Source organism: Tamandua tetradactyla, chromosome 22 (genome assembly GCF_023851605.1).
Source record: "Tamandua tetradactyla isolate mTamTet1 chromosome 22, mTamTet1.pri, whole genome shotgun sequence".
NCBI lineage: Eukaryota > Metazoa > Chordata > Mammalia > Pilosa > Myrmecophagidae > Tamandua > Tamandua tetradactyla.
This window is the reverse complement of record NC_135348.1, coordinates 9,490,449-9,518,401: the sequence shown is the minus strand read 5'-3', so window position 1 is coordinate 9,518,401 and position 27,953 is coordinate 9,490,449. Positions and strand designations below refer to the sequence as shown.

Here is a 27,953-nt window from a genome sequence, read left to right as displayed (position 1 = left end):
CTCCTTCTGAAACCATTTTACTGACAATGACTTTTGATAAAAACTTTTATTTTATTCCTTTTAAACACATCTAGTGACTTTGATTTGACTCCTTAAATAACTTTTTAAGGACTGCTGACTACCTTCTATCTCTTAATCCCTCTACTCCATCCTCCCCAACTTTGGCTTCCAGAATTTACTGACTCTTTTGTTCCTCTAACTGCAACTTATTAGCTATCTTCACTGGCTATTCTTTTTTTTTCCAAATCTTTTCTGAAATATTGGGTTTCACCAGATAACTCATTTTTGGTGTTTTTAGCTTCTTATCAATTTTCCCCTGAGTAATTTCCACTTGACTCTGTAGCTGCTCAAACGTCTTTATCTCCAGGTGTGACTCTTCTTGTGAGATTCAGGTACTTATTTGTACTTCCTACTGGACATTATAGCCTGAATGAACCATTGAATCATCAAAGTTGATGGATCCAACATATCAAACCAGTACCACCATCTGCATTTCTCAGCTCTTCACCCAGCCTTACAATTGAGAAACATCTGAAATATCTGACATTCATTCATGCCCTTTCATCTGTTTATCTCATCAGTTATTCATCCTGTTCGTTCCTGGATCTGGCAGATTCTTCCCATCTCCACTGTTTGGTTTTTGTCAGGTTTTAATCATTTCACATTGAATTTGTTATTGCAATTACTTATCTAAATTCCAGAATTCTATCCTGTCCTCTCTACTTTAGTTCATACTCTAGAACAGGAGTTTATTCTGTTCAAACTGTTGTTTTCAGAACCCGTTTATATGCTTAAACATTTTTAAAGAATTTTAGCTTATGCTGAATTTTCATATCTTCTTCTGTGGTCAGACTGTTGTGATATGTTGCCTTGGTTTAAGTATATGAAAAAAATCTGACCTCAGAGCTATAATTGAGAAAGGGAGGAGTATTTTAATAGGCTTTTTAGATGATTGTGCATATTCTTTAATGTCACGGCCAACCTCAATAAGTAGTAGTTATTTAAAAGTTAGTTGCAATGTGAAATCTGAAACCAGCTCGGTGAACATTTTTTTCTCTGTTGCATTAAAATCCATTTATCTGTCTTGCACTTTGAACTGATCTTTTGCCCAAACATGCTTATTTAACATTAGACATTGGGCATTTGGAAAATATTGGTTTGCAGATCGTCCAAACATTGAAGTGTTTAACTATGCAATATCAAAATTTCACATCTATTAATGTCACTACTGATTTTGGAAAGTTGTTCCTCATAGTGAATTCAAGCTTTCTAAAATTCTGATTTTCAGAGGGTCAAAATTTATCACTGGCCCAAACCCCGCTCTGTTGTTTTTCTTAAAGATACAGGCTCTCTTCATTAACTTTTTTTTTTTTTTTGCATGGGCAGACACTCTTCATTCACTTTTGAAAAAGATTCTGCCGGATATCCAAATCTGATTACCATAGTTTTGCTCAGTCACTTCTGTCTTTTAAATAAAAATGATGGCAATAACTCAAGCATTTTATCTTGAGACAATCACCAACGTTTGGTGTGCAGCAGAAGTGCTTTATGTGAACTTTCCATTTTGTCACATAGAATGTTAACCAAATGTGGAGTCAAGTTTCAGAATTTTTAAAAAATTATTTTTATTCACTGCTTTTTTAAAGAACCTACCTAAGGAATGCTGGTTTTGTGTTTCTACATTTGTATGCTTATTTTTAAATACCAGTGTGTGTTGGTGAAGAGTGCAGTGACTGTAGTACTTTTTTTTTTTTTTTTGGGTTTTGGTCTTTGGTTTTTAAAAGGGGGAATTTATTAAGTTGCAATTCCACAGTTCTAAGGCCGTGAAAATATCCCAACTAAAGCAAGGCTATAGAAATGTCCATTCTGAGGCACCCAGGGGAAGATACCTTGCTTCAAGAAGGCTGATATGATGTTCAGGGTTTCTGTTTCAACTGGAAAGGCACATGGCGAACATGGTGAGATCTGCTAGCTTTCTTTCAGGGCTTTTTGTTTCGTGAAGCTCCCCTGGGGGCATATTCCTTCTTCATCTCTTAAGGTCTCTGGCTACACAGGCTCTGTGGTTCTCTCATTATTAGGGCGGCTCTCTCAGATCTCAGGCTTTTTCCAAAATGCTTCCTCTTTTAAAGGATTGCAGCAAACTAATGAAGACTCACCTGGAATGGGTGGAGTCACATCTCCCTCTAATGAAGAGTTAATACCCACAATTGGGTGGGTCATGTTTCTGAGGAGATAACCTAATCAAGACTCCAACCTATAGGCTATAGTACTTTTTTTTTAAACATGAGCAGGCACCGGGAATCGAACCTGGGTCCTCTGGCACGGCAGGCAAGCATTCTTGCCTGCTGAGCCACCATGGCCCACCCTAGACTATAGTACTTTTAGTGCTACTATCTTGATTTTTGCTAAGACACCAGCAGTTTTACCACTATTTGCACCATCAGTGAAAATGGTAATGCAATAATAATAAACAATTTATTAGTATTATTATGAAAATAAATTTCATTCTGTGGAACCCCTAAAGGATCTTGGGGTCCATAAAGGGGTTCTGTGGACCACACTTTGCAACTGCTGTGCAGTAGTGTAAACAGATTTGTGGTCCTCCATGTATATTCAATCATTTACGTCTCTGCTTATGGCCAGGCTTTTTTCATTTCAATTCCATTCTCCATGTCCATCATTTTCACCTGCCATGGATAGCCACATCCCTTTGTAATTCTCTTCTGTTATATGTGTTGTAATCTCTTCCTTGAATTTGTCTGATGGATCCCTTCTAGCTCAAAAGTCACTTATTCTATGAAATCCTTCAGGCAGTTAGCTGATTTTTTTGCTCTCTCAGAGCCTTTTCTTTATTGCCTTCACCAGGGACCTTACCATTCTGTATTTCAATTAATAAATTGGTCTGTATGTCTTACATCTCCCCTTGGAGTGTGTGGTTGGAACACGTTTTCATTTTTGAATCCCCAGTACCTGGACACTTGTCATTCAGCATGTGATGCAGTATGGCTGTCAGATATAGTTCTGCTTCTAGTCATAGCTTCTAGTAAAACATGCATAATTAAATAGTGAAGAAAAACATTAATAATGATCATTTTAAAGTGAAATGGGTTTAATGAATACAGAGGTGAAAGGATTGGCTTTGAATTCAGAAGAAGAATTTGTTTCTCTTTTACACTGTCATTACCGTATTGTGCATCCTCAGACAGCTCTCTTTGGACCTTAGTGATCTGATCTGTAAATTGAAGGCATTAACAATGTGATTTTACACATTTTGCAGGGTAATTGGAGGAAAAGTTTATTCTGGAATTTTAATATGTGGAAACAGTGTTATCTTGAGTGGAAATACTTTTGTACTTGTTCTCTTCTATAATCCATCACATAATAAATTTATGACCTTGATCATTTTACCTCTTCAGACTTCAATTTTCGTATATGTAAAATGAAAATAATAATCTCCCTATTTTACAGGGCTTCTCTGATAGTATAATTTGAAATTGTATACAAGAGTATTTTCTAAAATGTAAAGGTTATACAAAGTGGATTACATATGTTTGTAATATTAGAATTTCTTTAAAGAGTTCAAAAGAATTTCACGTTTCATATAATTCTTTGTCTCATTCTTCTATTATTGCTTAAGCTAACTTTTACAGATCAAAGACCTAATCACGTGTAAAGTATCTGAGTCACCTTATTGCACGTAGCTTTCTTCGTAGATGCAGAATATTGAGGTTGGGATGAGAATAACGTTTGTGTCACACCTTCTCTGTGTGAGGGTGGGTCCCAGATGCTTGACATGTGATGCTTCGTTTAATCCTCATGATGAATCTGTGCAGCAGGCTGCATTATTTACTGTTTGTCTATGAAGACCTTGCATGGAGAGTGTTTGTATAGGTTTCCTGAGGTCATAAATTTAATCAGTAGTAGCTAGTATCTTAATTCACGTAGGTATTTTAGGCTATCTCTGGTCATGCAGTGCATGGCATTCCATCCTGTTTATTTAGAAGATTAGAAAACTGAGGTCACGAGAGGTAAAGTGGCTTCCCTAAGAGCACAACCAGCTGTCTAGTGACAGAGCCGGGACAAAGGCTTAGGTCTTCTAATTACAAGTTTAAGTCTTTATTATAATTTGCCACTATGCTTATATTTATTTAGTTATTACCCTCACCAATGAGAACATATTTCTTTAACTTGATTGTAACACTGTAATTTTTTCATTTTCAGGCAATATGTTGGATTTAATTATAAGTTTTTTGCTGAAATTTAAAACTCATTGAAGTTTTTTCCTAAATAACAGAATGTCACTTATTTAGCACTCAATCTTACCATCTTCTTGTTCATAGACATGTGTTCCACCATGTAAAAACTTTTCATTAGTTTGATTAATCGCATTCAAGTGTGATGGTAGTTACCAATAGTTTTGTAAAGAAGGACTCATTCTGAGCTGCTGTTTCCAAGAAACAGTATATGGTTTATTCTTTCTTCATACGGCATGTCTTCACAATAACATCTACAGAATTATACCTAAAAAGGAAGCGAAATACAAAGCACATGGTTCCTGTTGGCTCTGCTTTTAAGGGATAAAAAGCAATAGATTCATTATTCACATATAGAAAAGTGAATTATCCTTTAAACCACCATAACAAATTTAGGTACGTTCTTTACTGTCTCACATTGGATGCTACATAGAGAATTTTAATTTTAACTGATCAGTGATTTCAGTATCTTTTAGTTTTATGTGATTTATACCTCTGTATGCATGTGTGTTTTTATGTGCTTGTGTGTAATATACTTTGTATATATTTATATGTGTGCATATATGCACACATAAACAAAATTTTTTTGTGTATATTTGTTTTTAAACATTTTCAAGTATAATATGCATGCAGAAAAGTGCACAAATCATGAGAATATAACAATAAATTTTCACGTGCAACCATGTGATCAGCACTTGGATCTACAAATAGAACACTATCAAAACCCTAGTAGTCCCTTCATGTCCCCTCCCAATTACTCACTGCCTCCTCCCATGAGTATCATACAGTAGGGTAAATTTGCCTCTTTTTGAAGTACATATAAATGAAATAATCTAGTATATCTCTTTTGTGACTGGTTTCTTTTGCTCATTTAGGTGTGAGATTAATTTACAATGTTAAATGTGAGAAGGATTCAATTATTGCTTTATATTACTTGAATGTGTCACATTGTATTTTCCTTTTTTATTTTTTCTGTTCCATTGTTGAAAGACATTTGGGTTGTTTCCAAATAAATATCAATTAAGACTCATCTACATAATATATAAATAACTTTTGGAAATCATTATGAAAAAGCCATGCAACCTAACTGAAAATGATCCAAAGAGGATAGCCAAATGGCCAATGAGCCAATGAAGAGGAGGTCAACTTCCCTGGTCTCCAAGGAAATACAAGTTAAAATCACAATGTGACTCTAGTACACATCCCCAAGAATAGCTCAAATGATAAGAAAGGAAAATACCAACTGTTAATGAGAATGTGAACAACTGCAACTCTCATACACTGGTGATGAGGGTTCAACTTGGCAGAAGCATTTGGTAAACTGGCAATATCTATAAAACTGAAAATCCATGTCCCATATGACCCAGCCTTTCATGCATATTCATGCTTACAAGACTACGTAAGTTCATAAAAGCACTGTTTATAATTGCCAAAAATATGAATCATTTTTGTAAATTTCGATGTGCTTTTTCGATTCAGACCATTCAAGATTTTTCAAACTACAGTTATGCTAAACATCACAGGGTTAGGAAATTAGAAGTTTAGCAGTGCCAATATAGATTGAGGTGACTAGAATAAGAATCATATGGAAAAGGTAAATTGATGCTAATTAAAACATCCATGATAAAGCGTAAGTTCAACTTTAGGTTATTTCTGGCACTATCGTGCATCTTCTGGCCTATCAATTTAAGGATGTATGCTCAGTTCTTGATTACCAGTGGAGTGAAAGTTGCACTAAATAGATAGATATAGATAGCACTAAATAAAAGACAGAAGCATTAGTATTTTGAGTGCATTTTTAATTTTATATTCTGGGATTTCAGAATCATTAATCGAAGTTCCAACTTAGAGGAAACAAATCTTTTTCTTTAACTTTAACTTTTTCCTTAACAGACTTACTGACTGCTTGTCATCTCATGCTGCAAAAGGACTCATTTAGTTTATTCGGTTATTACTTACTGAACAACTGCCTTGTACCAGCCCTGTTCTAGGTTCCAGATGTAGCTGAGAACAAAACAAGGTCTCTGCCCTTAAGGAGTTTAATACAAGTAGGAGACAGAAAACAAATGATTTTTTAATATGTTTGGAGGTAGTAGGTGCTATAGAGAAGAATTGTGGAGGATAAGGGTGATTGAGAGTGTAGGCGTTGATATTTTATGTCAAAGAATGCTCTTCTGTTAAGGCAAACTTTTAGAAGAAAGCTAAAGGAAGTGAAGATGAGAGCCATAGAGATTTGTAGGGCTACAGTGTTACAGGGAAAGGGATGCAAAATACAAAATGTCTTGAGGCAGACTTTTACGTGTTCAGACAAAGGTAAGCAGACAAGGAGCAGAGGGAGTGATGGGAAGGTTAGAAAGGTTGTTATGACTTAAGTTTAGGAAAGTCTACTTTGGTTGTTACATTGAAAATAAAGTATTGCGGTTACAAGGATGGAAGCGGGGAAACCTATTGTAAGATATTGTAGTATTTCAGGTGTTCCAGATAAGTGTAAGAGTTGTAAAGGTGGTTGGAACTGGTTAGGTTTTTTATGTAGTCTGAAGATAGAGTCAACAGGATTTGTAGATGATGGAATGTGAGGTATAAGAGAAAGAAAGGAATCAAGGATGCTTCCCATGTTTTGGCCCTGAGCAAGAAAAGAATGAAGTTTTTATTTACTGAATACTGAAGTCAGTAGTAAGATCAGCTTGGAAATGAGGGGAAATCAGTAATATGATTTTGAAAATGTCAAGTGTCAGGTGCCCATTGAATATCAAAGTGGAAATATCCAACAAGTTGTTTAATTTAGAGTCAGGAATTCTGGAGAACAGTCTGAGCTGGAGATATACATGTGAGGGTTGTCAGTCATGAGACTGGGTAAGGTCATATGTAAAGTGACTTATATAGAAAAATAAAGATATCTGTGAAATAATTTTGGGGGGATGAGGTTGGAGAAATGAGGAGGAACAGGCAAACAAGAATGGGAAAGAGCAGCTAGTAAAGCAAGATAACAATTAAAAGATTGATTTCCTTCACTTGAAAGTTCAAGTGAATTTAAGAAAGTATTTTAAAGAAAATATGAGTCACGTCCCAAGGTTAGAGCAAAAGAGATGAAGTTTGAGTATTGCCCATTGAAGTTGGTGACATTGTTGACCTTAACAAGTATTGTTTCTATGGGTGGTTTTTGTAAATCATTCTACAGATGGTTTACAAAAATATGACTAGATTAGATTCAAAAGAGATTGGGAAGAGAGGAAACCAAGATTACAAGTATTGAAATTCTTTTGGGAATTTTGATATATAGTTGGAGAGGTGTGTGGGGTCAAGGGAAAGGTTTTTACAGGTGGAAGATGGTAAGCTGATAGAATAGATCTAGTAGAGGGAGAAACTTTATGATGCAAGAGAGAGGGGACAATTGACTGAAGTGATTCCAGAAAAGGGGAGTCCCTCAGGCTAATGAAAAGTATAACCTTGAGTAGCATTCTCATCTGTTATTCACAGTGTTAGATGGAGAAAAATTATATAATCAATTGTTTTGCTTAAAAACTACATTAAATTGGGAAATATTAAAAAAGTATTTATGGTTATTTATCTGGCATTAGCATATCCGCACCTTCTAACTTCATCATTTATTCTGCAATAGAACCCAGATTTAATGAAAAATACCTTATTCAAAGAGTTTTGAGAGTCAAAATTTAGTGGAATAGCCTCTTAGGAAATAACGTTCTGCTAGATAATAGAATATTTCCTTTAAGTCTAAATTATATAAGCATACAGCATGCAATTTTTAATTTACTGACATCCCTATGCATGTAATAGATGGCTGGTTACTGTTCATCCTCTTTTTCTCCATGGGTTCCAGAGGAACAATTTACAGGGATTCAGATGATTTCTTGCCTTATCCTTGTTTGTTTTTATCTGGTGGTCTATTTCTACATAGTATTCCATAAATCACTTTTCAATACTTTGTGAAAGTTTTGGGGAAAGATACTTCCCGAATAAGAACATTGATTGCTTTAAGGTTTTCTTATGAATAGTAGATAAAGTTCTAGCAATGACTTTGCAGAGGAAGGAACAAAATTCATCAGCTGTAAACAGCTGTCTTTTATTCTATATGTCTATCTATCAGAAATGAAATAGTTTTTGACATAGAAGTTTGTTGGAGATGCTTCTGTAGAAATGACTATTAATGAAGTTAATTATGTAGCAAAGAATTCTACATAATCAAAAAACAATTTTAAGTAATATTCTATTAATTATTAATATTCTATCTATAATGTGTGTCATTTAAAAATATTACTTATGTGGAAATTCTTCGATTTCTACTTTAAAAGGCCTGTGAAGCTCTGTTTATTTATAATGATCTTCTGTGTTTGAAAGTCTGTTTCATTATGTTATGTTCAGCCAGAATCTAAAAATGCAGAGATGATCATCAATTATATGAAATATCTTACTTATATTTAATAAGTAGTATCATGTTTATATTTACTTTTAAACTAAAGAGCAATGCTTAGTTATATTACTTATATACTTAATCTATCATTACTTGTCTTTTCTGTTAGAAGTTACCACTAAAGACAGTTAAAAGTTAGGCTTCGCAGATTAGGAAGTTGTTGAAATGGGGTGCTTTCTGTCTTAGTTTTGGCTGAGACCCCAAAGACCAAGAACTGAGCAATATATGCCACATATAGCCCACATACAGAAATTAGGAGTGATACCTATGCAAGTTTTACACAAAAAAGTGGCTTAAAACCAGCTTTGAAACCTTTAACCCAACATTTATCTCAGTGGCCTAAATGCACTAGATGGAAGAGACCAAGTAGAAAAATGTCTTTGGAGAAGTTGTGGGAATGATGTGGCAGTTTTCTCTGCTTTCTGCCATAGGGATGGGAGGAAAATGATTTTCTTTATCCTTGAACCTGTACTTTGAAACCTTTTTTAGGGTTTTTACTCAGTTCTTTGGGTTCCCTGATGATAGCAAAAGCCACTTTATCCAAAGTCTCTGTAGTATCAGGTGGAATGCCTTACTCTAAAGGCCTAGGAAACTTGAATTACTGGTATCAGTTCTCAATTTCTTGTACAGCCTCTCTTTACTTGATATCATGTTTTTGGATTGTAGTAGTAGGAAATACACTCCCTTTTATTAACTTGCATTTTTAGAGAGTACATATATTTTTAGAAAGTAGCAAGACAGTACTGATTTGGAAAATATGATACATTAATTTATAGTATATAAGAAGTCAGGATATTCTGCATATTTATTTAACCGAACTACAAATTGATGGCTTTCAATTGGTTTGGATTTGACTAGTTTTTTCTTTTTTTTTGGATTCGACTAGTCTTACTTTTGTAACACAGATTTCTCCCCTTCTGCATGCAGAGCAGATAGGTTGCTCGTGAATTGGTAATTATATCACACTAAGTATTAGGTACTATTCTAAACTCGTTGCATATGTTACCTAATTGATTTCTGAAAACAGACCTATTATGAAGACTTATTTTCTAGAATTATTATCGCTGTTTAAAAATCAGCCAACAGGTTACACAGATCAAGTGTCTAAAGCCACAGAGCTGGTTAGTGCTGAATCCCCATACAGTCTGGCTCCGGCATTGGTGTGCTTAATCGCTAATGATGTCTCTTGATTTAGTGTTTTGATTTAGTTTACTGACTCCAAAAACAAACACCATGCAATAGATTGGCTTAAGCAATGAGACTTTATTGGATCACAGTTTTGAGGGTAAGGGGAGCCCAAAAATCAAGGCGATGTCAAGGTGATGCTCTCTCCCAGAAGATTATGGCATTCCGGGTCTGGTTGATGGTGATCCCTGGTCTTTGGCTTTTCTACCAGATGGCCTGGACTCTCCTTTCACTTCAGAATTCTAGTGACTTTCAGCTCTGGCTGCTCCCTCTGTGGCTTTCTCTCACTCTGTCTGAATTTCATTCTGCTAATAAAGGACTCTCGTAGACAGGTGTAAGAGACCAACCCCATGGAGGCGGGACAACCTTAACTGAAGTAGCCTCATCAAAAGGTGCTGCTCACAGTGGGTCCACACCCGCAGGAAGGGATTACGTTTAACAGTGTGTTTTTTTTCTGGAGTACATAGCCCTAAACCACCACATATCTGAAGCTGGGGAGGCTACAAACTTTTCTCTATTGGATGAAGGGGAGATAATGTCTTTGGTATATGGTTTTGGAAATCTCAGAATGATATGCTGACAAAAAGAAAACAAAACTAAACACCCATGTTTCTATCAGCCAGCCTAAGAAATGGAATATTACTGATCTAGTGATTTTAACTACACAAGGTATGGATTTATGTGTGTATAACAAATGCTTGTTTGTAAACTATATCATTAATATCTGTTGTTATTTTATTCTATTGTTCATTTTTATAGAAAATTTTAAAAAATATTTTTGTTGGCAGATCTTCACACACATACAGTCCATACGTGGTGTACAATCAGTGGCTCACAATATCATCACATAGTTGTATATTCATTACTATAATCGTTTTTAGAACATTTGCATCACTCCAGAAAAACAAATAAAAAGAAAAAAGAAAAAACTCATGCATCCCATACCCCATAGCTCACCCTCTCATTGGCCACTTGTATTTCAATCTACCCAATTTATTTTACCCCCATCCCACTATTATTTATTTATTTATCCATATTTTTTCCTCATCTGTCATACCCTGGATAAGACAGGAACATCAGGCACAAGGTTTTCATAATCACACAGTCACGTTGTAAAAGCTATACAACTGTCTTCAAGAATCAAGGCTACTGGATCATAGCTCTATTATAGAAAATTTGATGATCTGTTATATATCCTTGAACCTAAATTTTTCTACCTATATATATTTTTTCATTTTTTTAAAAATTGGGTATAACTAACATCCAGCAAAGTACACTAGTCTTACCACATAATTCAGTAATTCTTTCATTTGTACACACCCATGTATTCACCACTCAGACTAAATTGCACAACATTGCTAATACCCCAGAAACTTTTCACTAGCCATATCCCAGTCAATACCTTATCCAAAATGGTAAGCACAGTTCTGACTTTTCTTTCCTTAGTCTGGTTTTGCTAGTCCTTGACCTTCACATAAATGGAAATGCAACAATATGTACTCTTTTATTTTACTGATTGTTTCTCAACATCATGGTTCTGAGATTTCATTTGTGTTGTTTGTATGGCAATATCCTCCTTTTTCATTGCAATGTAGTATTTAATTGTTATGAATATACTACAATATATTTATTCATTTTCCTGTTAAATAATAAAAAAATCTGGGCTTGGATAAGGATGGACTTTATTTGTAAAGACTACTGCATTGAGGGAGGAAAACTGTTCACTAGGGAGAATGCTCTTACTATAACAGCTTTGAGAACAGTGTCTCAAAGTTCAGGCATATCGGAAGGAGAAAACTTGTTTGATAGGGAGGGGAAAACAAGGCTAGAAGGACCAAATATGGGGAAATGGTCAGCTGATTCTCAGGAGAGGACCATAATGAAGGGTTGTTGAGCATTCCAGTGATTGCTTTCCCTAGGGTGCAAACAAAGTTCAGGGCCTCTGGGGAAGAGAGAAGGCTAATTAAAGTTTACTTACGTGAAGTCAGTGGGTATTTTGTTCAGAGTGATCAGTGGGAACAGGAAGTTTAACTACTCCTTTCTGTGACAAAGAATGGGAGTTTGGAGAGTCCATGTCTGGACTTGCTGTAGGTAAACAAAGGAGTTATCTGCAATTCCTATGTAAGTCATTTGGAGAAGGATGGTCCTTTGCTGAACGGTGTTCCCTGGAACACAAATGGTGGGTGCATTTCTTTATCATCCTAGTGTTCAAAGAGCACAGGGCTCAGGTCGAGTTCAACATTTTGTCATTACTATTGATGGACCTTCAGAATGCTTCCAATTTGAGGCTATTATGAGAGCTTTCATAACACCTTTGTGTTATGAAAATTCTTAAACTTGGATTTTGGTGGACATAAGCATTTATATTTGACTGTATACCCAGGAAGTAAATTGCTGTATCATAAATATTCATAATTAACTTTAGAAAATGCGGGCAGTTTTACAACCATAGTCTCACCATCAATATATGAGAGTTCCAGATTTTTCACATTCTCACTAAAACTTGATATTATTGTCAGTCATTAATATTATTATCTGTCATTATAATTTTACCATCTGGTTGGAGTACAATGATATCTTACTGTGGTCTTAATTTGCCTTTCCCTGATGATTAACGTTGTTGAATACCTTTTCATGAGTTTTGGACTTTCCGTTATCCTCTTGCAAAGTGCCTCTTCAAGTATTTTGCCCACGTAAACTTCATTTTGGGTTTTTTTTATTTTTCTTAGATATTGTAGCCAGGATCATTTGTCAGATATATGTATTAAAAATCACATCTCTAGTCTTTATTGTGCCTTTTCAGTTTCTTAATGGTGTCTTTTAATAACCTGAAGTTCTTACTTTTAAAGAAGTCCAGTTTATTCATCTTTTCTCTTAAAGTTAATGTTTTTTCTATCTTATTTAAGAAATCGTTCCCTCCTCCAAGGTCATGAAGGCGGTCTATTTTGTTTTTTCCTAGAAGCCTTGCTTTATGTTTCACATTTAGTTCTGTAATTCATTTCAGCTTGTTTCTTGTACGTTGTGTAGTAGGGCCAAGCCTCATTTTAAAAGTATGCATATCCAATTAATGAGCACAGTGATTGAAACAACCATCCTTATTCTACTGAATTGGAATTGTGCCTTTATTGTAAATCAGTTGCTTCACTCTGTTTTCTATTCCACTCGTCTAATATTGCTTGCCCCTGTGCCAGCAATTCACTTTTTTAATTACTGTAGCTGAATGCCTGGTAAAGATATGTTTTCTAGTTTTGTACTTCTTTAGTATTATCTTGGCAATTCTAGGGCCTTTGCATTTTCATATAAATGTCTATTTTCATGCACGCAGATACAAAATGCTGGGATTTTCATTGGCATAATATGGACTCAATTTTGTTTTTAATTTGTATTCAAACATTAAATACAAAACTAAACAAGCAAAAAAATCACACAGGCAGAAAAAGGCAAAGCAAACATAAAGCAAATGAAAATGAAGATTTTTACCTTCACATTGTTTATAAATGCGATCTGACTTGGGGTAATGGTTATTTGAAAACATATCAAATACAGATCATATCACTGAGTAGCATGCATTAGGAATGGGAATTTGGGAACTCTGCATTTCTACTTTCTGGGCAATTATTCTTCAGAATCTGAGGTTTAGCTCCATGAGCTCTGAATCTGGAAAAAATTTGTATGTTTTGTTTGCTACCATCTTTCCAAGACCTGGAAAAGTCTCTGGCCATAGCTTTCTATGTAGACATATGCATAATATATAAACATATACTAACATTTTCCATGACAAATAAAGGAAAAGAAGAATGCCAACACTTACCTCCACATCCATCTTTAGTTGCCGTATGTCCTTTTCCTTCTCTAGAGTTTATATAGTCAGTAATTTCAAAAAAGTCAGATGTATTCTCTCACCCCGTTTCTTCACCTCCTATTCATGTACCGTTCACTCCCATCTGGCTTCAGCCCTTTCTCTGTTGCAAAACAGCCTTCTCTTTTATTCAGTCCCATGTAGAATTTTCATTCATCATCTTAACTTCACAGTGATATTTGATCCTGTTGGTAAACCCTTCCATGAAACATTTTTTTTCCCTTGAATTTGTTAACATTGCACACTTCTGGATTTCCTTCTTCCTCTTGTGCAGTTCATTTTTTGACTTAATTGTTACCTATCTCCCTCCATCTGTTCATTCAATATTAGAGTTCCTCCTATTTCATACCCATGTCCTTTTCTCTTCTCATTGTAAACTCTCTTTTCAAACAAGTGATTCTTAAGCTGACTGCACATTAGAACTGTCTGAGGAGCTTTAAAAATCCTGTTGTCTGAGCCACATCCCAAATTAATCGAATCAAAATCTGAAGGTGGGGGTGGGGAGAGCAGGTATCAGTATTTTGTACTGAATCTGATATACAGTCAAAGTGAGAATCACTAGGCAAATTCATCTGAACCGACAGCTTTAAATATCATATCTACATCAAAATAATGAACATGTATTTGGTTCTGCAATGCAGAACCAGCATCTCACACACTGCATGGCACATGATAAGTGCTCAAAACACTTTATTAACTGAATTAAGGAATGACTAAACTTAAAGAGAAATTTAGCATATTGGTGGTTGCGTGAAGGTTAACCTTTTGTTGTTCTTTAACGAATCATGGTAATTACTTGATGTTGCTGTTTGGGGTTCCCTGGGAAACAAGCTCTGAGATGGACTTTTGCGTTCAGAAAGGGATGGCTCTTGGGAACAGTACCTCTAAGGGGGTGTTCTAGTTTGCTAACTGCCAGAATGCAACACACCAGAGACAGATTGGCTTTTAATAAAAGGGGATTTATTTTGTTGGTTCTTCAGAGGAAAGGCAGCTAACTTCTGACTGAGGCTCTTTCTTACGTGGAAGGCACAGGATGGTCTCTGCTGGTCTTCTTTCCAGGCCCCTGGGTTCCAACAACTTTCCCCGGGGTGACTTCTTTCTGCATCTCCAAAGGCCTTGGCTGAGCTGCAAGTGCTGAGATGAGGAATGCCGAACTGCTTAGGCTGTGCTACGTTGCACCCTCTCATTTAAGCACCAGCCAATTAAGTCAAACGTCACTCATTGCAGCAGACACGCCTCCTAGCCGACTGCAGATGTAATTAGCAACAGATGAGGTTCAGGTACCATTGGCTTGTGTCTGCAGCAACAGAACTAGGTATGCTCACCTGGCCAAGTTGACAACTGAATCTAACTACCACAGGGGGTGAGGAAAGCAGATTCAAACAGAGAAGAAGTAGAACTGAAAGCAGTTGTCGCTGAGGCCTCAGTTGATGCCACAGAGCTCTGAAGCTGAGATTGTCCATCAGAGTTTTCCTAATTGTTGCAAGGAAGCCATGTGCGTTTGTTTCCCCATATCAAAGTCATCATACGCGAGTTGCCTCCAGCATGAGGGCGTACCCTCAGGCAAGACACCTTCTTTCAGCTGAAGGCTATCCCAGAAAAGATCCAGCTGTGAATTTCAAGCAGCTGTTTTAGTTTCCTAGGTTCCTTAAATCAGATACCACGAAGTGGGTCTGCTTAAAAAATAGGAATTTATTATCTTGCAGTTTGAGGCCCAAAAAAGTCCAAATAAAGTCATCATGTGGGTGACACTTTCTTCGTGAACGCTGGCTGCTTATGATCCTTGACTCCTCTGTCACATGGCAAGGCACGTGGCAGTGTTTGATCTCTCCCTTCTGTCTGGATTTTGTTGATTGCAGCTTCTAGCCTCCATGGCTTTTTCTTTTTTCTCTGTATTCGTTCCATTTATAAAGGACTCCAGTAATAGGATGAAGAGCCATCCTGAAGGAGGTGGGTCACCCCTTAACTGAAGTAGCCTCATCATAAAATCCAACTTGCAATGGGCCCACACTCAGAGGACTGGGTTAAATTTAAGAACATGTTATGGGGGTACATAACAGCTTCAAACCACCACACCAGTCAGCCTTCTCGGCAGCAGCAGCAGCTCTGAAGGGGTGACCTCACTGGTTCTGTATCGAGTAGAAGTCGAGTCATAGCATGTCAACTAGATGGAATCACAGGGACCACTTAAGTTAAACCTTTGATTTTAAGTTGGGTATTTTGAGGCCTACAGAGGGTAGGCACTTTGCCCAGTATCATGTGGCAAGCTTATAGTCTAGCTGGGGAACAGAAGCCTCGTGACTCGAAGATAAATGTTTCTTCAATTATAAACACATTGATTCTGAACTTTACTATGTGTGCATTGTTTATCTTATCAAATTTCTGTTAGGCCAGGAGGGAAAATGATATATATAATAATATATACTGAAAATAGCATATGTGAAAAATCGAGAAAAGATAAATAACATCCAGTTGGTAGCAGAATTAGAGGTATTGCTTTGGATTCCTCTTTGCTGGGTCAGGGTGTAATCCTATTTCTGCATGTATGGAAAGTATTTGCACAATAAACATTGTGTTTGGAGTGAAGTTTTAGGTTGATTCCTTATGGCATAATGTTTGTATCTCATTAATAAGCCAATTAGGCATAGTGAGAATGTATAATGTTATACACTGAGAATCGTACTGTATAAAAATAAGTCATTTATAGCATTCATGGACTGATTAATTTCACATGTAATATGAAGTTAAAAGTGACCGATGGATTAGCCTTTGATGAGATATGAAGGCTGCTGATATCCAAAATCCAGCATCTCTCCAAATGGATGCTTCTGTTTTGTGAAAAATATTTTTCTTTGAGCCATGGATGATGTCATTGCATAATTGGAGATAGACAAGATTTGAAAATATTTCCACAGGCTGCAACAATTCCTTGAGCCCAGTTGCGGGGGTGTTGTGTAAATGCTATGAATGTTGTCAAGCACTGCTCTTAATTATGATTCTTGGTCCATGATAATATGACAGACTTTGCCACACACATGCACGTATACCCATAAACACATTCTTTTGAAATAAATATAAACTCATTAAACTCATTGAATAAAAGGATAACACTCACTGTATTCATAAACTTTCCATTTACAATTTAATTTGTGAAAACACAGAATGGAAAATAAAGAAGCTGCTAAGAGATGGGATCATAAATTAGTCTATGGTTAGAAAAATAAGCAAGTGGAAACATTATTATAACTCCCAAATTATCTGGATTCATAACTACTTACTGATTTAATTTGTAATCTGAATATAGGACGTATTTGTCTTTGTGTTTCTATTTGTCTGATTACCTATTATCTAAAAATTCTTCTATAGATGGTAATAGAATGTTAACCTTTTAATAAATTCATATGTACAGACATGTAGCAGAGCTTTACCATAAGCCTAGCCTTAGCGTATAACCAGGAAGTCAGGTCGACATCATCATATGCAGAGGTTACCTCCAGTTAAGGTTGTGGATTTTATAATAAGAAAATATAATTACCTGTCCCGAGTCTTCCAACTTCTTTTTTTTTTTTTTGCATGGACAGGCTCCTGGAAATGAATGCTCTTTTATTTTCTTTTAAATAAGCATATTGCGTTAGAACAGTTTTAGATTTATAACTTTAGAACAGTTTTAGATTTACAAAAAAATTACCAACATGGTATAGAGAGCTACCATATACCCTGAATTTAGGTCCCCCTATTGTTAACACCTTAAATTACTAGCATGGTACCTTTGTTACAATTAAAGCATCCATAGTGATACATCATAATTAACTAATATCCATGCTTTATTCAGATTTCCTTAGTTTTTACCTAATGTCCTTTTCCTATTCTTGAATCCCATGCAGGATACCACATTGCATTTAATCATCCAGGCTCCATAGACTCCTCTTAGCTGTAATGGTGTCTCAAACTTTGCTTGTTTTTTGATGAACATGAAATTTTTGAGCATTACTGGTCAGGTACTTTGTTGCACGTCTGCCAGTTGGGATTTGTTTGATGTTTATGTCATGCTTAGAGTGGGATTATATTTTTTGGGCAGAAAGATCATAGGTGTAAAGTACTGTTTTCTTCACATTGTATCAAGTTTGCACATTATCAATGTGCCTTATTGTTGATGTTGAACTTGGTCATGTGCCTGAGGTAGCGTTTGTCAGGTTTCTCCATTGTAAAGTTTTTACAGTAAAATCTCTTCTATCCCCTGTTGGAGTTGACTTGTGTTCTGCGCAAAAGACATGCCCATTTTTAAATAGGATCTTCGAATATGTTATTAGTTAAGGTGAGGCCAAACTGAACGAGATTAGGCCTTCATCGATTATAACTGGGGGGACTTTAAAGAGACCAATGAGCAGGGGGGAGTAGGAAACCAAAGAAGAAAATGGGAGACAGATCACCATGTGACAAAGCCAGATATTGAGCCACCACCAGAATGCTGAAGACTTTAGAGAAAGCCTGGCCTGTGAAACTCTGATGCTGGACTTCTGGCTTCTAAAACTGTGAGACAATGAATTCCTGTTGTTTAAGCCAACCCATTTTGTGATATTTGTCATAACAACCATAGCAAACTAAGACAACCTCCTTTCCACACTGCATTCTTTGGACGGAAGTCACTATGCACAGCTTATATCCAAAGAGTGAGTAGTATCTATAAAAATTATTTGGAATTCTTCTGCACAAGAGATTTGTCTCTACCCCCACTTATTTATTTATTAAATCATTTATTTGTATCAGCATGGAGTCATATACTTACTTTATACTTTATGTTAAAATACGGTATAACCTTATTTATTTTGTTGCTCCAGTTATTCCAACTTTGGCCATTTGGAGCTCTTCCAGTTGGCTGCTGTGTCCCTTTGACATACTTCCATCATTTTTTTCCTGAGTCCTTCTTTATTTTCTGTCACTACAAATGACTGCTCCTTTTAAAATGAAATCTTTTTTTTCCTTCTCATTTGTGAGGATGCCTGTTTTTTCAAAATAAAGTGAATAGTCAACTTTTCTTGCAGCTATTACTTATATTATTTTCCTCAATCTAATCCCTTTCAGAGTCTATGTCATGTAATATTCAGAAAGAAAGGAATTCTGTCACCTTAAACCTTACCTAACAGTGATCCTTTGCATTTTCTTATATCTTCTTTTTGCCTGGAAAGGGGAACTGGCAGTAATCAAAACATCCCACAGAGTCTGAGAATCTTTTGCTCTAAGAGAGAGAATGTTTGCCTTAGTTTTCATAAAAGAGTTTCTTAAGTTGGGTTCCATAGCTGTAGGTGCCCTCAGAATTGCAAACTGTGTGTGCACTTTTCAGGGAAGAATGTACATAGCTTTTATCAGATCCTCAGGATGTCTGTAACCTAAGACAGCTAATCAGTGCCACAAGTAAACATGAGAAAAAAGGCAACCTATGTATTTTACATACCTCACTCTTCCTTTGTCTGCTCTTTTATACTTGCTTCAGTCCATGTCCAGCTGAACGCTGTGCAACCCCCACACGCAGATTATTTACATTGGCATGTGCTGTACAGCGTTCAGGTCTGAGAAGCCCTTTGATCATTTGCAGCTATGTGGGGAAGCAAAACAAAAAAAAATCACTCTGGACACAGAATCCTGATTTTGGAAGAAGAGATCAAGGCAATATACTATACCCACCTGTTTTGAAATGTAGCTGTCTGAGTGTGTGCAGACTGTGGCCACTAAAGGGTCATGTTAAAATAAAAAAAGTTTTCTTCAGTTAATGGCAAACTGAGCTTCACTCTTTGGAAAGAAATTTCTGGATTTTTCCTTTAGTGCTGGAAAACATTACATCATACAGCCATATAGCCTGATGCATTCCTTGCATAACTTTACTTATTAGCCATGACCTTGGTTCGAATTTAGGCAAGTGAACAAAAGAGGATCAGTTTGATATAAGACATTATTTTCCCTAGTCATTTGATCACTTTGCCTGAGTAGAGTAAGTTATTTTCTTAGACTAATATCGTATTTCCAAAAAAATACATCATGCCTTATATTAGAATTGTTGATAGATATTTTGAAATAAAAAAGAATGGCATAGTAAAATGAATAAAACATTGGACTGATATTCAGAATATGAAGATTCTAATCTTGATAGCAACGTGAAGAGTGTGACCTATTTGACATCGTTTACCTTTTTTATTCCTGCTTATTTTGTATTAATGGTACTCCTTCCAAATTATAGTAAAGTGCTGATATAGGAAAATATGCTACATGCAGATTGTTTTGGCTCTTTGTAAGAAAATGCATACATCCATCTGAACTCCTAAAATAAATATATTTTAAAGTACAGAGGTGACTTTAATGTCAGAGTATTGATGAAGCTAAAAAATAAAATTTTTAGTTTTTTAGGTGGGAAAAATCTCTGAATTCATGTATGTAAATATTTACATGTTAAAGTGTCTGAATTTCTAATATTCAAAGTTCACCTTTTATTAAGGAAATATTTGTATCTGGTTAACAATACAACTACAGTTTGTAGTATTGTTAACTACAGTACAGGTATGAAAATATGTATTGACACAAATAAGAATAGAAGACAAGGGGCTAGAATATATTTGGTATAGGCACAGAATTTTTTATTTTCAAGAGATGTTTGTCAATTTAAACTGAGTTTTTGTTGCTGTTAGCAAAATAAGAACAATTTTAATTAATTAGTTAATTAATTACTTTATTGTGGAGAGAAGTAAAAGGATATGGAGATGACTGAGGGATGAGTGACCTGGTAAATTGCAGAAATAGCCAGATCATAGTTTCCAGGACTAATGATTTTTAAAAAGGATTAGTAAGACTAATAAAACTCAAAAACACAGTATATATAAACCTAAAGCAAATATGTATGGATGATACTTAGAAGACAGATAATATTTAACTGCCAATGTGGTGGGCTTATGGTAGAATGAGAACTTAACTGGGAATTGAAACAACCAGGCTTCGTTATCATCTTTGGAAAATCTCTTGAACTTGCTATGTCTTCCTTTCCTCATACACAACGTACTTTATCATTCTGTTTACTCACCTCCAGCTTGCTTGTCCACCAATCTGGTTTTTCTCTCTCTCTCCACTGAAAAGCAGATTTCTGTGTTGCTAGTATCTCTCTTATTTCACCATGAGGGTGCTTGTGAGTTGTAAACAAAAGAATGTAGTAGATATTCTTTATGGCTGATTCCCTATATCCATTCTCTCTGAAGCATTGGTTCAGCAATGGCCAAGGCTGAGAAACTTCTGAGCATAAAAAGTTCCTTCCTCCTTCCTCTGAAAGTGATTCATGGAAGTGCTACCACAATAGAGCAGGCAGTCTGAGGCTGAAGTCCACTTGGAGGGGACCTGGCAGATGGAATGTGCTTGAAATAATGTGCATTTAATACTGTATAAGCAGTTATCATGTGCTACAAAGATGCAAAAGCCAAATCCTGTCTGCCTTCATTCTAGTTGGAAATATACACATAAATATGAAAAAAAACAACTATAGATAATTGCCAAACAGTATATTTATTAATTTATGTTCATTTAAGTGGGACGATTGAGGGAAGATTTTAGAAAAGTAGATGGGCTTTAAAACAAACATTCAATGATATAGGTTTAGATGAGAAGAATAGGGATTGGAAGTTATAATATTCCAGGAAAGGGGACTGATTTTGAACCAGTGAATGGAGATGGTATAAAATTTTGTAGTGAGAGAGCTAGAAGTTGGTTGGCACATATAGCTCGGAGATGGAAGAAAAAAATCAGGCTGCAAAACTCCAAATGACCAAAAAAAAGTGTTATTATGTTGTCATTTTGTTACCTAGGAAGAATGTACTTATAAAGTATTTTATATCAAGACACAATGGTAGCTGTCCTTAATTGAGCCAATACAAGTGTATTTTGTAATCAATTCTCTTTTCCTCCCTTGGAAGAGAAAGTTTGTAGATATGTTGAACACTAGTTTGCTTTCTGATACCTAGTTTTCCCACATACTCTCATTCTCTTTCCAGTTTTCCATCATTTGAAAAGAAAAAATAGGCTTTAAGGAGGTTACAATTTCATTTGCAATGAAATGGAAAATCTCATTACCAATCTCTAAGTATCTGCTGCTGTGATAGTAGAACTGATAATGCTGGGAGAAGCAATTCCAAAAATCTATACAATTTCCTGCACCTTTGGAAAGTTAAATAGATTTTCATTTTTTCTTTAATGTCCTGAACTCTGATTTCTACCTAAAAGGACTATCTGTATCAGTCATGGTATTTTTAGATTTTTTTCATGAACTCTTTGCCATCGGCCTTATGTCACGTCTATGGATTGCTCTTAGGAGATTGTACGATAAACTCAGAATGTCAATTCCTTTGATAGGCAAGAGTTGGGATATTAATATAAAGCCAAGCCCCATGCATGTAGATTTGCTGTATGTAAATTAATTTCATTTATAAAATTGATTTACTATTTGGGTACAGAATAGATGGTGCTAGATGCTCCAAGTTTAGTTTTAATCTTCTTTGTCATTCTCATGGATATCTTTTATGTATAAGGAAAAATGGTTATTGACAGTTAAAACTTGCATGGTATACCAAACCAAACAAAAACAACTTAAGTTTTTGGTTGGCTTCCAAATATGTGCCCTTTTTTTTAAGTGTTTTTAAACAGCTATCAACTTAATCAAGATTCGTTGTTAATTAGAATAGCAAAGCATGATAGGCTTTTCTCTTATTGATAAAAGGGTGACAAGTATATGCAGAAGAGAAAAAGGTAGTTGTATCTTCTAGCTCTGTAGAATATTTTAATTGTTTAGTTTATCAGATAATGGAGAAAAATGTTTCACAATATTTTTCCTGGGGTCATACTTAACTCAGAGAAGAGAGTATTAACTGTGTATTTCTTGTGAAAATCATTCTACAGATATCAGCACGATCGTTTATGAATTCTTAGACTAACTCTGTGGTCCTTTTGTTTTAGAGTATTCACATATTCCTTTGCTTACCCACAAGGTTAATAGGTTGAAATATCATTCAAATATGGTTCTTTGCTGTTTTTGTCTTATTGTCTGCACTCCCTTGTGACTATCTAGATTTTCAATTGTAGGCAGCTTCAGGACAAGTAAGATGTCTGCTTAATGTTATTTAAAAGAAAGTAACTTGGCATGTTTTGGACAGTGTTTCATGCATTTAGTAAAATTAAGTGTTAGAATACTTTTTTCATTTGTTTGTTTTTATTTTCATGATAATACCTTTTAGACTTCTGACAATATCTATTGCTGTTCATTGATGTAAATTTGGAAGGACCGTGTTATGGTTGTGGGCTTGTCTCAAAAAACAAGTCTTTTCTCCCAGTGAAAATTACTCATTTCTGTCACTTACTATTTCCAAATACTCATCAGGTTTTCTTTTCTCTTATAGCCAGCAGTCAGCAGAGGACCTTGCCCGAGTACCTGCCAACTCTACTAGCAATATCTTGAATAGGCTGTTGGTCAGTTATGACCCCAGGATCAGGCCAAATTTCAAAGGTTTGTTCTTTCCCTCAAAATATCTTCATTCTTTGCAGTTTAAAGTGAAGTTTACGTGTATAAAATGATTTTTTGGTGACACTCAAAACAAAAACAGAACAAACAATAAAAAACAGATTGACATATAACCAGCCTGTGATGTGTTCAGTGCAGAGCAATTCAACACCAAAAACATTCAGAGGAAATCAAAATATTAATTCTAATAATTTTAAATGGTTCCAAGATTGAAAAGCAGAAACAGAATCTATGGCGAATTAAGAGGCTGCTAACCTCTGTATGGATTTCCTTAGTGGCATGTATTCTCAATTTAGTAGTTTAAAATTTAGGCTCTGGATGCAGATCTAGCATTTATTCATAAGCACAAAAATTTGTAATTTGCAGGAGAATGACAATGTTTATCCATTTACAGATAGAGAACAACTGTGATATGCATTTATTTATTTATTTGTAATATTTTTATTGTAAACAGCAAACAGACGTTTAAAACATTCTTGACATACAAACGTTCCTGACATGGTTACAAGTCAATGGCTCGTAATATCATCACATAGCTGTGTATTCATCACCATGATCATTTTTTTTTGAACACGTGCATCCCTCCAGCAAAAGAATAAAAAAGGAAAAAGAAAAAACGCATACATGCCACACCCCTTACCCCTCCTTCTCATTGACCACTAGTATTTCAATCTACTCAGTTTATCTTAACCTTTGTCCCCCCATTATTTGTTTATTTCTTTTCCATATTTTTTACTCACCTGTCTATACCGTAGATAAAAAGAAATCAGACACAAGGTTTTGTGATGTGTATTTAGATTCTTTTTCACTTTATATTTAGAATTTTGTTTCTACTCTTTTGCTGGATAAAAATGGCCATGAGGTATTTAAAAACTTGTAAACTTTGTAAATAAAAGTGACTATGCTATAATCACAGAGTTGGACATTCAGCGCCACGGTCAGTTTGAGAACGTTCTCATTGCTCCAGAAAGAAAAATACCACACCAAGATGGTGGTATTTGTGGATGAACTGTATGGTGCTTGAATAAAACTGCTCTAAAAAAATTATAGTAAGTCCATTAAAGGGTTGAATACTACTCAGCCGTAAAAAAGAAACAAACTTGATATATACAAGCAATGTGGTTTACCTTTGAACACATTTTGTTAAATTTAAGAGAACCAGAATCCCAAAATGACATACTATACAATTCAATTTATATAACATCCTGAAAAGAGCAAAACTGTAAGCTCAGAATTTAGTGAATGACAGAGGTTGGGAATGAAAGGAGGGGTTTATTACAAAAGGGCCACATGAGGAAAATTTTCTGGGGGGTGACATATTATTTTGATGGCAAACATGAATATGATCATTTATCAAAATGTTTAGAACTCATCCCCACAGAGACTGAGCTTTACTGTCTGTGAATTAAGAAAAGTTTAAAAAAGATTTTAAGAACTGACTTTTTTTCTATAACAGAGACTGTCTCACCTTCAACAAAATATTGCCATTTATCACACCTTTCAAGAATCCAAATGATATCTGCAATAAAATAAAAGTTATGAGCAGATAGCATAGACTTTTTTTGGGGGGGGGCAGTATTCTTGATGAATTAAGAAAAGCTATATGAAAAATGAAAAATCTCCTGGAAAACTGTAATCCCTGCTGCAGGTTAAGGACAGTTACTAATGTGTATCAGGTTAACACTTTAAGACTTGATATTTTTTTCCTTTACCAAGTAAAAAAGATCAGCAGCTGCTTCTAGTCAAATGAAGTTATACAACTACGTTATAAAAACAGGGGGTTTTGTTCATTAGTAGAACCTATTCAGTTACTTTCAACAACAGACATGGTTTGTGCTGTCATATGTCTGCCGTATATTGGATCTCCACCTGTTTTTCATCAGTCAATGGTTATGTGGCTAGCAGGCTAACTTCACATTTTCCCTTTGTTACCCCAACCAGCAGCCCACAATAAGTGAAAAAAAAAAAGAAGAAGGAAAGAAAAAGAAATTTGCAACATTATACCTTAGTCCTCACTCCATGAACTTTCAAATTATTTTCTAACAGGTCAGGCATAAACCTTTAAATGACTCTGTTATGTGTGTCTGATTAACATGGCATTTTCAAGAATTTCAAGTTAAAACAGTGGTTTAATGTTAAGAAAATAGAGTGATAATGTTAAATAAAAGCTATTGAAGGCTCCTCTAGGATTAAAGAGGAATTTGAAACGTGATCAGAGAAATATGCCAAAGTACTGAAACATATTTTTTAAATCATATTTTTAAAGACTACATTTTCTTAAAGATGTAGAAACAAATGCACCAGCCCAATTTAAAGGTTTTTTTAATATGTAAGCATATTTTCTGAAAGTTGTTATAATTTAAGAAATAGATATTTCTAAGTAGAGAATATTATAAAATATAACAACTCAGTTTTAATTTGTATTATTATCCCAATTTATAAAATAATGCCAATTGTGAACTTATGATTTTGTATCCTATGTGGATTGGGAAAGGGTGAAAATTAGATGCATAAACCATGGCAAAATGAAGATTCTGACCAAGTTTTCCTCCTTTTTTTTAAACATCATAACCTCCCTTTGAAATGTTAATTTTTTAAACTTTTTTATTGTACAGTATAACGTATGTACAAAACAAAGAAATAAAAAAAAACAATAGCTTTCAAAGCACTCTTCAGCAAGTAGTTACAGGACAGATCCCAGAGTTTGTCATGGGCTACCATACGATCCTCTCAGATTTTTCCTTTTAGTTGCTCCAGAATATAGGAGGCTAGAGGGCTTAAATATTTTTTTATCATCACAATCAACTTTTTGAAATGTTAATTTTTATTTTTATTGTAAACAATGAACAAACATGTAAATATTCTTGACATACAGACATTCTTGACATGGTTATAATCAATGGCTCAGATTACATAGCTGTGTGTGCATCACCATGATCATTTTTTTTTGAACATTTGCATCCCTCCAGCAAAAAAAATAAAAAGGAAAAAAGACAAAACTCGTACATGCTATGCCTTACCCCTCCCTCTCATTGTCCACTAGTATTTCAATTTACTGTAATTGTTTTAACGTTTATTCCCCTATTATTTGTTTGAAATGTTAACTTTTGATGAATACAATTGGAGGATTGAGGATGATCCAGTTACCTTTTTTTTCCTTCAATTTTATTGTGGTACATTCACACATCACACAACCATCCAAAGTATAAAATCACTGGCTCACACTGTCATCACATAATGGTGCGTACATCCCTTGATAAATTTTAGACCATTTTCATTACTCCAGAACAGAGAGAAGAATCAAAGCTAAAACCCAAATCCTCCCATATCTTTTGTCCCCCCACATTGTTGATATATAATATTGGTGTGGTTCATTTGCTACTTTGATGAAGAAATATTAGAACATTATTGTAAACTATAGGCCATAGTTTGCAATGACTATTTTTTCCCATATATACCCGTATTATTATTTGTTTTCATTTGTAGTCTTTCATGCAAGGACTTTTTAAATATTTGCAGTGTTAGTCACTGATACATGACTTTAAACAACCACTTTCAATCAAATTCACCTACAATATCGTGCTATTACTTGTAACCACAATAACGAGTTACCATCACTTCTATTCATACCCAAGCATTTAAATTCAAACTCAGGAACAATTCTGTACATATTAGGTAACTTTTCCCCCTCTGTAGCTTCTGTCTATCTCTAGCTACCTCATATTTTATACTTTAAGACTCTGAGTTTACGTGTCCTAGTTAGTTCACGTTAGCGGACTCATACAGTATTTGTCTTTTTGTGTCTGGTTTATTTCATTTGGCATTATGTCCTCAAGGTTCATTTATGTTGTCTGACCAAGCTTTTTATAGCTACTAAATATATCCTTAATTTTTCTTCATAGGCATTCCCGTTGATGTAGTTGTCAACATTTTTATTAACAGTTTTGGATCCATTCAAGAGACAACAATGGTAAGATTACAATTAGTTTAATATTTTCAATTGTCAAAATTTTTACTAGAGGATTTCAGTTTTAAAACTTCTAAGGAAAAATGCATGCCCTCTCCCAGTATAAAATATCCACATTCCAAAGTATTATTAAATTGCTGATTTTGTTGCTTGTGTGATTTTGCAATTCAAGCTTCGTTTTAATGCTGCATTAAAACATCTAGACTTGGACGAATTAATGTACCTAATTGGATATGACCTTGGAAAAACTTATGCAATGAAAACCCTTCAGCAACATTTTTACTGATATGTTTATGTCTATGTGTATTAAAAAATATTTAATTATTCATAGGTTTTTCTTCTTCCATTTTCCTGTAGAGGTCCTTTTATTCTCTGTTTTGCTAATTTTTTTGATATATAGCATAGAGAATTATAGGAAAGAGGAAAATAGATTTTTACAATATAGGACAATGAAACTCTTGAAAGGAGTATGCAACAAAGGAAAAGGGAAAGGCAAATGAAGAGTGCGAATGAGTGACAGGCAGGCCATGTTTTGACAGGAACAGAAAAGAGAGGCTTGGGGAGGAACTGCTGTCCATAATGAGTTTGACTTTAGATGTATAAATGTCTACAAAGTATCATTAGTAGAATTTCTAGAGTAATGTGTGATATAATTGTCCCTCTTGGCATTTCAAAATACACTCAAGTAAGCCTACTTGTTTTTCAGTGCTTTAGAA

At 35.0% G+C, this 27,953-nt stretch overlaps 1 protein-coding gene across 3 annotated transcripts in view; it reads left to right on the top strand.

The window, feature by feature from the left end:
* Positions 1 to 27,953, top strand: part of GLRB (glycine receptor beta) — a 111,703-nt gene that overhangs the window by 10,303 nt on the left and 73,447 nt on the right. For all 3 annotated transcript variants that reach the window (XM_077139694.1, XM_077139692.1, XM_077139693.1), the window contains 2 exons: positions 23,149 to 23,255; positions 27,173 to 27,240. In XM_077139694.1, coding sequence (XP_076995809.1) covers positions 23,149 to 23,255; positions 27,173 to 27,240 — 175 coding nt within the window. The remainder of the gene's footprint in view (positions 1 to 23,148; positions 23,256 to 27,172; positions 27,241 to 27,953) is intronic.